The 13,560-nt window shown below is 44.1% G+C and overlaps 1 protein-coding gene across 2 annotated transcripts in view; it reads right to left on the reverse strand.

Annotated features, from left to right (window-relative positions):
* LAMA3 (laminin subunit alpha 3) overlaps positions 1 to 13,560 on the reverse strand; it is a 197,451-nt gene that overhangs the window by 16,040 nt on the left and 167,851 nt on the right. For both annotated transcript variants that reach the window (XM_031439059.2, XM_064481539.1), the window contains 7 exons: positions 13,155 to 13,274; positions 12,632 to 12,765; positions 7,135 to 7,252; positions 6,635 to 6,775; positions 4,250 to 4,389; positions 2,903 to 3,034; positions 1,750 to 1,903 (listed from right to left, as the gene is read on the reverse strand). In XM_031439059.2, the coding sequence (XP_031294919.2) occupies positions 1,750 to 1,903; positions 2,903 to 3,034; positions 4,250 to 4,389; positions 6,635 to 6,775; positions 7,135 to 7,252; positions 12,632 to 12,765; positions 13,155 to 13,274 (939 nt within the window). The remainder of the gene's footprint in view (positions 1 to 1,749; positions 1,904 to 2,902; positions 3,035 to 4,249; positions 4,390 to 6,634; positions 6,776 to 7,134; positions 7,253 to 12,631; positions 12,766 to 13,154; positions 13,275 to 13,560) is intronic.

A 13,560-nucleotide genomic window follows, 5' to 3' on the forward strand; every position in this document is an offset into this window, starting at 1 on the left:
ATTCAATTATTATATGAGTCTGGTACATTCCATCTTCTAAATAGCTCTGAATCCATTTCTTTCTCTCCATCTCCACCATCACTGTGCTAATTTAATCTCTCAGTAACTTCCGGCCTTATGGAGGAAAAAAAAATATATGACTTCATTCCTGATGGGGCAGTTCTAGAGATGTTCTTTTCCTAACAGTAAAATGACAATCCTTAGGGATTTATGAAATATGTTTCTTCTTAATAGCATAAAACATTTCTTTTTACGTACTGTCTACTCAGCTCCCCCAGATCATTGTGCAGCAGGAGAAATACTGGAAGACAAGCAGCATGTGGTTGATTTTAAGTCAAAAGTGTGTTGAACGGAAGCGCATTGCTCTTAAGAGGGCATGGGCTTTGGGGTCCGGCTGCCTGGGTTTGAATTCCAACTCCACCTTGTGTCTGTGGGAGCCTGGGCAAACTGCTGACCTTTCTAAGCCACAGCATCCTTTTCTGGAAGATGTAACCAGTAACAGTACTTCTCTTACAAGGTTACGTGCGGATTTAGTAAGAAAATCCTCTTAAAGAGCTTAGCGTGACGCCTGGCACATTGGAGGTGCTCAGCGTTATCCCTTAATCGTATCAACTGTAACCTCAGATATGGGGAGGTCACACTGTTGACCTCGGGCAGAGCAAGACATTCTTTTACTCCTAACCCTGTGTTCTGTTTATTATGAAGCTTCCACTCCTCCAAACAAGAAATTTCTTTTCCTTTCAACCTCTCTTAGTGCTACACATTTGAACTACCTGGGAGCTTTACAAACTCCTGCCACGTGGACCTACCTCAAGAGCATCTGACTTAATTGGGTGGGACGCAACCCAAGCACTGGGATTCTAAGAGGTCCCCAGGTGTTCCTAGTGTGCAGTCAAAGTCAAGCCACACTGGTGTTGGCAAGGCCTGGGTGCACGTGTGTCTCTCATCATACAAGGCAGGACAGAGAGGTGTCTGAGGGCAAGAGAAGGGTCACGGTCCCTGTATTCTAGAGACCATCACGGTACCTGCTGGAGACACAGCAGAAGTGCCAAAAGAGCAAGACACCAAGACAGAGACTGAGAAACCTAAGTCAAGGTTCTGTTTGCTCTATGACTGCAAAAACTGCCAAGTGTTCATCAAGACAAAAAATAAAAGCTAAAAAGAAAACCACTTTTCTAGCAATCCCACTACTGGGCATATATCCAAAAGGAACTCTAATTCGAAAAGATACATGTACCCCAATGTTCACAGCAGCACAATATACAATAGCCAAGACGTGGAAACAACCTAAATGTCCATGGACAGATGACTGGATAAAGAAGCTCTGGTATATTTATACAATGGAATACTACTCAGCCATAAAAAAGAATAAAATAATGCCATTTGCAGCAATATGGATGGGCCTAGAGATCATCATTCTAAGTGAAGTAAGCCAGAAAGAGAAAGAAAAATACCATATGATATCACTCATATGTGGAATCTAAAAAAAAAGGACACCATGAACTCATCTACAAAACAGAAGCAGACTCGCAGACATAGTAAACAATCTTATGGCTACTGGGGAAAGGGGGTGGGAAGAGACAAATTTGGGCATTTGAGATTAACTGGAGGCACTGACCCCATGGGATCAGGTGACCCACACTCCGCCCTCTCTTCCCTTCCCCTCCCCAGCATCTCTGGTGAGGCAGGATTCTCCTCTGAGAATCGTCTGGGAAAAAGCAAAACCCAGGGCAAGGTTTTGACACTTACCTGGTCGATATTGATCGTCTGGGCTTTGTTAAACCTTGTAGAACCTTTAAGCAACATTAGGAAAGGTGGTTCGTTTAAACTGCAGCCTCCCAGGGACACATCTCTCTTGGTAGATTTACTGGCCAAATCTAGGACTTCGGGTGCCTCTGATAACCTGGAATGAGGGCAGAAGTGAACTCTGACACATCAAGGAAGACGGGCTGAGCACTTGTCTCAGAAATACACAGTTCTACTGTTCCGATTTCTGGGTAAACTTTCATCTCCTACCCGCGCAGTGTATGCAGAGGAAACACGAGGCTCACAGAGGATGAGGGTGTGCTATACCACCTCTGCCGTCCCCAAGACCCCTGCCCCGTGCCCGGCCAGCAGGAGGGCCTGAAAAACTTTTATTAACTTGGCGGGCAGGACCGCGGCACAGCCAGAATACTCTGGTTCTTTCTTCAGAATGGGTGCCACAGAGAAATATGAGAATGAAATCAGAGGGAGGACAGACGTAGGCACTGGATGATTAGAATGACGGTGAACGTCAGGAAGCCTCCGAAGTGAGTTCACAGAAGGATTCACCTCCCTGCATTTCAGTACGAAAATCTCGGGATAAATCTGCTTTATCTTGTGATTGTCACCGAGCCCAGATAGCAGCTCACCATTTCCTAACAGGCTGCCTAAGGTTCATGACCAGTCCTGGGCCCTCCCTCTGCCCTGGGGAGAGTCTCACTCTTACCTAAAAACGATCATTTTGTAGCAAAAAAAAAAAAAAAAAGAGAGAGAAAGAGAGAACATTTGAACATTTGCATGCAAACACCCGACTCTACTCTGTGAAAAGTCATGTTCAACGCTGTGGTCATTGGGTTTCCCAGTAATGCACTGGCCCCAAGCAATTCCTTGACCTTGGAAATGGAGAAGAGTTGATTACATCTAATTGCACAATCTTGATTACAATGAAATAAAACTTCAGTGTGAATATTTTTCAAGGCCATAATCTGAAAGTTAATTAGACCTTTTCCATGGTCATGTTCCAAAGCTGCTCTGACAGAGGGAGGTGGAGCCCAGGTGGTTTGGGTTAGAAAGCCTGCGGCAGGAGAGCTGCCTGCGGAATGTGGCGACACGTCCTCTGCCTTGGCAGGCCGCTCCCATCATGGGAAAGGGCACCCACCTTCGGACAAAAACGTTGCTGATGCAACCCTCGAAGTGACCGCCGCCCAGACGCAGGGATTGCTGGGAATCTGAAAGGCCTCGCAGTCTTTGGTTATTTTTCAGAGGCTGGTCATCAATGAGGAGCCGGAGTCTGAAAAAGAGAGGACAAAAGCCAAACAGGACTGAGAACAGCTGGGGAAGATGGTGCTCGCCAGGCGGTCAGCTGACTGTCTGATTCAGACTCAAAATCTTTTACCTGAAATAACTCATCAAACCAGGCTTCTTTTTAAAGAGCGTTTAAAATTTGCATCATGCATTTCTTTTTGCACATGACGTTTTAATGAACACTCTACAGGCATACCTTGTTTTTTTGCACTTTGTTTTGAAATATGCTTTGCAGATGTTGCATTTTTTTTTTTTACAAGCTGAAAGTTTGTGGCAATCCTGCCTTGAGCAAATCTATTGGTGCCATTTTTCCAAAAACATTTGCTGACTCCATGTCTCTGTGTCACATTTTGGTAATTCTCGTAATATTTAAAACCCTTCACCAGCAAAAGGATTACGACTCCCTGAAGGCTCAGATGATGGTTAGCATTTTTTAGCAATAAAGTATGTTTTAAGTAAGACAGGTACAGTATTTTTTTAGACATAATGCTACTGCGCAGTTAATAGACTGCAGTGTAGTGTAAACATAACTTTTATATAGACTAGGAAGCCAAAAATTTTGTGTGACTCACTTTATTGTGAAATCAGCTTTACTGCAGTGGGCGGGCACCAAACCCATGACACTGCCAAGGCGTGCCTGTGTATGCACAGCGCACATGTCTTACGTGCACAGCTCAGTGAGTCTTCGAACTACGAGAACACCAACATCACCAGCACCCAGATAAAGGAGCAGAGCCAGCCAGCACCCCAGGCACCTCGCCTTTGCTCCCGTTCCTTCTCTAGCCTACCTCCCCTCCAAGGACAACCACTATCCTGAATTCTGATAGAACGGATTAGTTTTGCCTGCTTTTGAATTTTGTATAAACGAAGTCACAGGAGATTAGCTCTTTCATGTGTGACTCCTTTCGCTCAGCCTTAGGTGCAAGGTTCATCTGTGTCGCCGTGTACAGCTGTAGATTCTCATTCTTGTTACTCCCATTTCATTCTCCCGTTTTGAATGCACCATAATTTATTTATCCATCCAACTGCTGATTGAATTTTTTTTTAAACGAGAAAACTGATAGAGAACCAGGAAGAAGGCCATGACTTACTGGTAAAAGTGTCAGCATCAAGGACAAATATTTATCAAAAAAATGTACAGAAAATTTCATCAAACTAAATAAAATTCTTAGAGCTCTGGCAGAAGGGCCATTCCACTCACCCAGAGTTGTCACTTATCACAGACACGTAATGCAGTGAACCATCCATGTACGTCTGTGGAGATGTAAAAATTGGGCTTCTGCTGTCCCTGGTGCTCAGTTCAATGTGACCATCTTCCAGGGTGACCTGCAGGCTGCTTGTCTGAAATCATCAGAGAACAGACCCATCAATGCAATACACCTGCATTTAAGGGTGATGAATGTATCAGTACTGAATTTATGATCAAGACTATGTATAAAACAGGATGTTCTGACCCACATGTTTTTGACTTTGATATTTTGATGTAGACATTTTTTAATATTTTGACTCCATGTTTATGAATGTAAAAATCTTATGCAAATTATTTCAACACTGATGAATATGTCAAAAGTATTTTATGGACCTACAGTCATAAACCAACTTAATTTCTCCATCAATTACACAAGACAGTTAAACCATTTCTGTTTTTCTGTTTTCACTTTCATTCTTCCAAAGTTATTTTCATCAAAATCCATTTTCTTCCGAATACATTTTTACAACAAAGACTTGATTCATCAGTTTTTTTCATAGATGATTAGAATGGCAGCGTTTCCAGTCATGAATTTTTTATTTTGGGGTCTAATTTCTAGGAAGTTCAATTTTCCAACGTCAAACCCTGCTGATCTAAATTCTAGTAGGATGCTTTGAGTCTTTCAGTCGATTCTTAATTTTTTAAAAAATGTGTAGTTTTAGCAGTTGTTATTCCACTTTTGTTGATTTTTTTTCCCTAAACATCAACTTTTGAAGGTACAACTTTTGAAGCTTTCAACCAGGCATGAGTCTTCAGTGAGCTTTATGGTGTGTGGTTGCAGCCATTGTCAGCTTCCTTTTATGTTGGTTTTTTTTCATTTGGCAATGTTCATTATAAACAGGGATAAAAGAATGCTAATTGATATGTATTTTTTAAAACAGGAGACGGGCACCCCGGGGTGCTCCTGGCTCAGGTTCAGGTCAGCACAGATGACGTGGATACTGAGGTTCCAGTCACGGGCCCTCGGGCTGCGCAGCAAGACCAGCGTTCCTGAGCAAAGTCTGTGAGGTTCTGGAGGTCAAGGTCGTCCCGATAGGCCTTGACCTTGTTGATGAAGAGGTTGAGCTGGTCTCCAACCCAGTCCTTGAAGACGAAGGCCAGGATCCCAGCTGCCAGCTCCAGGAAGACGATGTGGCCAAGGAACATGGAGAAAAACTTGAGCAGGAAGGTGTCCTCCTCAAGGGCCCCAGCACGGCCGGCAAGGCCAAGCATACCAGGATGCCTCCGACCACTACCGACAGCCACACGGCGGCTGCGGCCTGGTGGCCATGGCCACGTTGAGCCAGTGTGAAGTTGAGGGCAGTGCTGCCGGGGCACTTGTGGGGTTCCTGCATTGTCCAGGACTGAGCTCATCGTTTTCTCAGCCAACTTTTCCTCCTGTTTTGGATCATTTCGTACACTGTGTGCTAAGTGTTCCTACCCCTGGCAGAGGAAACAAGGATTGTGTATCAAAAGAGCTAGGTCAAAACATCCTGCTTTGATGGAAAAAAGCCACTCTCACAATCTAAATGTCGACATGTGCTTCCTTGGGGTATTTGGTTTTGTTTTGTTTTTTTTTTGCTTTTTTTTGGTTTTGTTTTTGTAAAAAATGATCTCTAATGGCTGATGAACAAAGATAGCCGGGGGAGAGGAATTTACTACAAGAAAGAGGCAGCTTTCTCTCAACAAACACTAGATGTCCGCATGCTGACAATCGTGAAGAAACAGACCCAAGAAGGACAGCTTCCTACTTCTATTACAAATCCCATTTGTTCCACCAGGTGATTTGTAAGTATTAGTTGATTTTTACATTCTCACGTCTATATCACCACGCTAGCTAAATCCTCTTAAGTTATAGACTCTCCGTGGCTTGTACGTGAACGAAGAGCAAAGGACCTTACTTTCTCCCATTCTCTGATGTAAATATTGTCCAACTATATGCTGCAAAAAAAAAAAAAAAAAGGAATCTGAATAGCTATCTGGTGTGGAATCAAAAAGGAGTAACAGGGATACCTTCTGATTTTTTTCTTAGATCTAAAAATTTAAGCTATGTTACTACTTGTAACAGTTCTAATTTACCGTCACTCACAACATATACCTAAAAAAGAATGAAAATGAGTCCATGAATACATACAAATTCAATTCTGTGGACTATAATGTATTTTCTAAGCCTGATTTCTTTTAGGACCCACCCCAGGATGGGGAGTAGCTTCCATGGCTGAAATACACAATAGCATTTACTGTGTCATGATGGGTAAGATGCCCAACGAATTTACCTTCAAAATCCCTCTATGGTTTTTGACAACAAACTCTGAGTCAGGTTTAAATCTTGCTCAATATTCATGCAATATTTCATACCCCTGTCTGATGATTTAATAAGATGCCACTGGGTTGAAAGGTCTGAAACCCAAAGGAGGCCTGGAAGTGGCTGGGCGATGGGAAGTCCAAATTGGTGAAACTCAGCTGTCCTCCCCTGGAGAATGAGGCAGACCGCACGAGCTGAAATGCAAACACGGAATAAATTACAGGCACTGCAATCGTGTCATGGCTGAAGTGCATCTTAACCTGTATCACTTCGCCTGAACTGTGATTTATGTAGCCTCGGGAAGAAACAGTTTGCTTTCCTGCATGATAATTTGCCAATCATTTTTAAGTTCTTGTGTGGAGAGCTGGTATTCCTACTTTCCCAAAAACTTAATACGCAGACCTGAAGAGGCTTTGCAAGTCCGAGGCGAGTGTGACACCTGAGCCAGTCTGCCATCACGCTGCGTGCTACCAAAGCAAGTCAGAAGTTGACGTCTTAACGAATGGGTTAGTCCGGGAGATTCCTTTGCAAGGTTTTTGAACTCCTCACTTACCGTCCAGTCTTCCGAGCACTTCTTTGTTACTCCAACAGTATCATTCAATCTAACGACACCACTGGTTTTCTTCAGGTTTTTCATGCAGCCTTGGAAAGCAGGTGTAGAGATATTAAACCTGATTTGGGATTCAAAAAAAGGAAGAGGTGTACCAAAGCAGGCTTGCCTGGGAATTGGAGCTGCAACACTGCCCTCACTCCCTACTACTTCTCACCGGTAAATAAGTACGTGTTTTATGGTTATCTGTCCTCATAGGATTTCTATAATGCTACTTCTATTGTGCTGCTGGGAAAGTCCACTTCTTTTCTGCGTGATTTGCATTCTCAGCTTTAAACACAATAATGTTAATAGAAGAATAACCAAAAGGTACAGAGACATAAAAGACGTACAGTATTTGGAATTGGTCCCCCATTCCATCCTGGAGTCATGATAGTGCATTGTGAATTAAAAGCATGTTAAGAAATTAATATACTATAAATGTTATATAAATACATATTAAGAGCATAATACATAAATAATTTATTAGAGCCAGAAATGCTCTAGAAAACTTCTTGCTCCTTTTTCCTATCCACTTTTTAGGCTAGCCACGGTAAACTCAGAAGAAACACGTTGTTACTTTCTGGTTCTAGACAATTATGAAAAATGTGGCTTAGTATTTAATCAATGTCAAGCTGGAGCCATGGAAAGCACCGTTTGGTGTCTACCACCTCCTAATTGTGCAACCTGGGCAAGAGGTCGCTGGGCAAGAGGATTAAACAAGTTCACGTCCAGGGAGTGCTTGGAACCCTCCACGGCACGTGGTCCCGGACACTCAGGAGGAGACTCTGTGAGGCAGGTGGTGCTGCTCTGGAGCTGCGGGCTCTGAAGCCGGACAGCCTGGGTTCCAGTCCTGTCCCTGCTGCTTCCTCTGTGCTTCTACTTCCTCGTTTTCACAGTAGGAGGGTGTTCATCTGTCTCCCAGGGTTGCCGTGAGTTTAAATGAGATAATATGTGTAACAAGCACTCGAATGGTGCCCGGTACAGAGCAGGGACTCCCTGTGGGATGGCGGAGTCAGTAACGTCCCCGTATGAGTGCATCAGTACCAGGAAGCAATTCCTAAAGTCTCTCTTCCTACATGACTGCCTTGGCATTTCCTCTTTGATTTGACTTTGGGATCTGTCTGGAGCTGACTTCATGTAAAACATTAATACACGTGAAATGACTGAAGTCCAGGCAACATTTGTGTTTCTTAAGCAAACGATGTACTAAGAAAAACACAAAACTGACTTCAATATAGATCCCTAGTGCAGCCCACTTTTTTGAACAGGAAGGCCTTATTTTTATTCAGTTCATTATAAACAATTAAGCGACATGTAATAAGCATAAAATTAAATTTCATTAAAAGGAAAAGGAAGAAACGAATCCCCACTAGCACTGCAGCGTGAGTTTATTTTATAAAGTTGCCTTTTTGCCTCAGAAGAGGGGAAAGTTCCTGTCTATTCCAGGAGCTTGTCTACTTAAACGTATATTCAGATCCATCCTCTCTTGGGTTTTAACATGTTTTAGACCATTAACATCTCCTGATGTCCTTCTTTCCATAAAATACAGGTTGAAGGAAGAAGAAGGTGGCAGAAAAGTAAAGGGGAGGGAGATGGACCAGGTCAATGGATATAAGAAAACAATACAGAATGATGGATAATTATTACCTATTGAGTTTAATGTAAAGCCTTAAAATTCAAACTAGGAGTTGAGTCTATGGATATACATACATCAATAAAATAAAAACTAAGCAGAAATCTAAAAAAAAAAAGTAAAGAGGAAAGAAAGGCAGCCGACAGACATGGGGCACCTATTCTGTGCAGGTGCTATTATCCGATCCTCACAATGACCTTTTGAGGGAGACGTTTTCTTACGTAGCATTATTGATATGTGTTACATGCTAGCACGTTAACTCCTCTACTCTGAATCTCACAACCACTCTAAGAGTTAGGCCGTCCCTAAGCCCATGTTACGAGGAGGGTTGGAACGGTGACTTGCATGAGGTCACCCAGTGGGGAAGTGGCAGCACTGGGATCTGCGGGCTCAGTGTGTCGCACTAGCCAGTGTGACTTGAAGCCCTTACTCGTTACACGTACACAGTTGTGCACCCGGAGCACTTGCAATGATCATGACTCTTTGCTACAGACCAGATATCCACGGCAGAGACGTTAAGATGGAAGGTTTATTTCCACTATTCTTTGGGGTGTTCTTGTTACCCTGACTCATCTGAGGGCCTAGAGTTCCACATCTGCTCCAGGATTCGGGGGTCTGAGCACACCTGTCGGAGGAACGTGATCGCGGAGGGGTGTAAGCTGCGGCACTAGTGGGTTAGTGCCCTGGGGTCTGAACACACACTGTTCACAATCTGTTCACAAAGCCTCAGCCAGGTCCACCTGCTGCAGGCAGATTCCAGAGAACAGTAAGAGCAAGATGTGATCCTGAACTCAGTAACTGCCTAACGGACTCTTGCCTGATTTTGACTTTCTGAATTATTTTCATCTTAATGTTCTAGTAATACTCTGTGATGCAGTGATGTAGGTCCTCAGGAAACATTTCCTGCTGGTCTGAGACCCTGTGGCATTATCGGGGATGACCTGCTCTTCCCCAGAGAAGCAGATGGGATTAGCAGATTGTGACTTCTGACTATAATCCTAAACAAGTCATGCCAGGATCTGGGGCCCCCTTCCCAGAAGATACGCTACAGCGAGAGAGGAGAAAACACAACACCCACAAAATCCCGTGTCACAGCTACTTTAGAGATTACACGAGGCTTGCTGCTCTCCACGTTAGGTTTAAGCCCTCACTGACTTCGATTAAGAGGTCAGAGGGCCTCCCTCCTTGGAAAGAAGTGCTGCCCCTCCCGAGCTCAGCTACGGGTCATCGGGAGAGCTGCTCCGTGACTCACCCCTCCTCCAGTGACCCATGTCGGGCGGGGTGTCTCCGGACTGTCTGGACCATCGGGGACGGCACAAGAAGGATAAAGCAGGGCCAGAAACAGCTAGTGTTGCCTAGCATTTCACTTGTGAGGAAATAAAAGATCAGTGCAACCTTCTAACTGGCCTCTACCTCCTGCATTTTCCATACCCTTGTGGTTTTAATCAAAAATCAAAGTATAAACTTGCCCAGAAAAAGGAAGCAGTCCCTTGTTTGGAAGACCCCAAAACAGATTACCAGGAAGATTCTATATGTCTGTCTGTACAAAGGTGTCTAATAATAGCCACATGTGTGTTTCTTTACCAGACAGAGATGAAGAGGCAAGGAAGAGCTGTGTGCCGACTTAATCCAAGGTCACCCCGCTCCTTGGTGGCTGGGCCAAAATGAGAACCATTTCTTTTGACCTCACGCACTACCCTTCCTAGTAAATCTTGCTGGGCTGGCGTTCGCGGCACTGTGTGCCTTCTGCTGACACCACACAGATGCAAACCACCAACCAGTGGCTTCTGGATTGCCTCTGAGGACTCCTCACTGCTCTGGGGGAGCCCACCTGTCCCTGAGCTTTGTTCACCCTTCTCCACCCCAGGCCTTCTGTCCAACCCCCCTGGGCATCTCCATCTGCTGTCTCTTGGGCTCCTGGGACTCAGCCGGTCTCAGACCAAACTCGTCACCCTGTTCCTCTGCTGGTGCCGGCCATCTCTCTACGCGCTGGATCAAAACCCAGGTGTCCTTGAGCGCTTTTCTCTTTTACTCAAACCAAAGCAACCATTCAGTCCTGCCCACTGGCTGCCCTAAATATATTGGGAATCCATGTCCTTTTCCTGACCTGCGCTGCCATTTCCCTGGTCAGGCCACCCCTCTCTCACCTGTGTTAATACACTCATCTTCCAACCTCTTGACCTGCCTCAGCCCTTTTCCCTCTTAATCCGATCTCTGCCCTGCACCAGAGTGAGCTACTGGAAACCCAAATCTGATTATGTCCTTTCTCTGCTCAAGTCCCCCAAAGATTCCTTACTATGACTTTCAAGATCCTCTGTGATCTGGTCCCTGCTTCCCACACCAGGGGTTTCCTTTGAAAGTTCACACTTTCTTGTCTCTTCACACACGCTGGCTGCCAGCATCTTTCAGGTCTAGCCAGAGACTACTTTCCTGACGCCCCAGCTGGGTCAGATTCCCTCCCCGGGGCCCCAGCAGCCAGAGCTTCCCCTCTGATGGCACTGGCCACATTCTACTGCCTCCCTTCCACTATATTTGAGGCTCTGCCCTGTTCGTCATTGTCATCCCAACACCGACCACACTGCCTGATGTCACCAGACACTCAGTAAGTGCTTATGTAAGGAATAAATAAGAGCCTCAGATGTGTGCAACGGTTACTCTATTTTATTACGTTTAATTGAATGAAGCCAAGATGACTGACCATTCATAACTAGCCATATTTAACACTGATGGTATTAAACAGTAATATGACCTCATTGGCTCTCAATTTCTTCACTGAAGTTCAAAGGTTACATACTATGATCCACAAGGTCCCTTCCAGTCCAAAGACTCTAAGGAGTAACGACATTTACTCCCAAACTCTATTAAAGTGCTGAGCTTCCTCACCTGAGTTTTGTCTTTGGGGACAACCCTGACAACTTTAGAAGAAAGATTAGCGCCTCCTTACTAATGACGGACAGCTGCCAAATGTATAAGGAACGGAGAAGAAAGAACACCTTCGCAGCCCACCTTATACATCACATCGAGTGCTCCTTCCAACTAAATCAGGAAAAGAGTTAACTAGCCTCAGATCTCATACGGAAGCCATCATCACCGAATGTGTTGGGAGTGCTCTTGGCTTAGTCATGAGGCTGCACTAACCCTTCCAGGGAGACTTCTTCCCGCACATCGCCGTCAGCCATCTAAAAGCCTTTTCGAATGGTGCAAACAAATGAACAAAGAAGAAAACCAGTCCTTACCTGGATCTGTTAAAGGTATTCTACTTATAGTATATCCTCAAACTGGTGGGGTTTTTTCCCCCCCTCGTTCTGATTAAGCTTTACTTCATTTGAATTAATTTAATGCATTCATGTATTCATTAATCAGAGAAACAGTTATGCACCTATTATGTGTTGGAGGACACGAAAGGGGGCGGGCAGCAGAGATGTGCCCTACGGCCTAGGCGCTACTTCCCAAAGGGCCCTGGGACACCGGTCAGGACAAGGGACCACCTGTGCTCTCCTCTGTGCCTTCAAGGACCCCAGGCCACAGCCTCTGTTCTTACTGGCAGCGTTGTCAACACCAAGTTTATTCCTTTTGGTTTCTCTCCTTCTAGGAATGGCAGTGGGGGTGGCACAGTTCCCTCCCTCCCTCCCCCTGCCTCTTTAAGTGGCCAGTCCCATTACACAATGTTCACAGCCGGCTTTGCCCTGTTGGCTAACACCGTTAATACTGAAACGTTAACTTTTTGTGATTGTTTTCCGCTGGAATTTATAAAGGTAGACTAATCAGTGGCAACCATAAATATGAAGAGAGGTGACCTGCTTCTTTAAAAAAAAATCATCTTACCTTTCCCTGATTGAAATTGGAATTCCTCCCAGATAATATGTGCTGAAATCAAATATTTCACCTTCAATTTTAACCTTTTGAGAACCCACATTTATCCACGTAAGTTTTTGGGTTTTTCCAATTTTGATCTGAATCTGAAATAAGTGAGAGGTGAATCAGCAAACAATGAGAACTAAAAGAATCCTATTCACAGTGGTTCAAAGCTATTATGTTTTCATCTTTCTTCAGATTCATTTATATACATGGTATATATACATGGACTTTTGAATAGTAGCACATTTGAGTAAAATTACAATACTAAAACATGTTAATAGGAATGTTTGCATTTGGATTAAGCACGTTTTATCTATGTCATAGAGAGGTCATCTATTTCATGCCCAAATGTTCAAATTTTAAAAGGACATGTCTCTCAGTTAATAACTTTAAGTTCATCTGGTACTAGAAAAGTGTTCTGGGCATGGACTTAATTTTAAAGGACCAAGGACATTTAACAGTTCAAGCAAACAGACTCAAAAGGATATACCGAATGATCCTTCCCGTCATTTATGATGTTTCTAATTCCTTTTTCTTTTGGTGGCTCTGAATTTAGCTTGTATCGGACGATGAGGCTGCCGTCTTCTATATTTAGAGATATGAAGCGATCCTAGGACAGGGAAACAATGCAGATTACCAGAAGACTCAGGGAGAGCCAGAACACTAGCGGTCAAGACACTCCCACATCCGGAGTGCTCTCAGCTTCAGCTGCCTCCTTAGTTAAAAGGGACACCAGTGCTATAATAGCCGACTCCTGGGATGGGATGATGGTTAAATCTTGTCAACCCTGATGAACGTCATACACAGTGGTTGGCACACAGGAAGGAAACAATACATGCTAGCTAGTCAACATGGATGGACCTAGAGATCATCATATTATATGAATTAAGTCACTT

Source organism: Camelus dromedarius, chromosome 32 (assembly GCF_036321535.1).
Source record: "Camelus dromedarius isolate mCamDro1 chromosome 32, mCamDro1.pat, whole genome shotgun sequence".
Lineage (NCBI taxonomy): Eukaryota > Metazoa > Chordata > Mammalia > Artiodactyla > Camelidae > Camelus > Camelus dromedarius.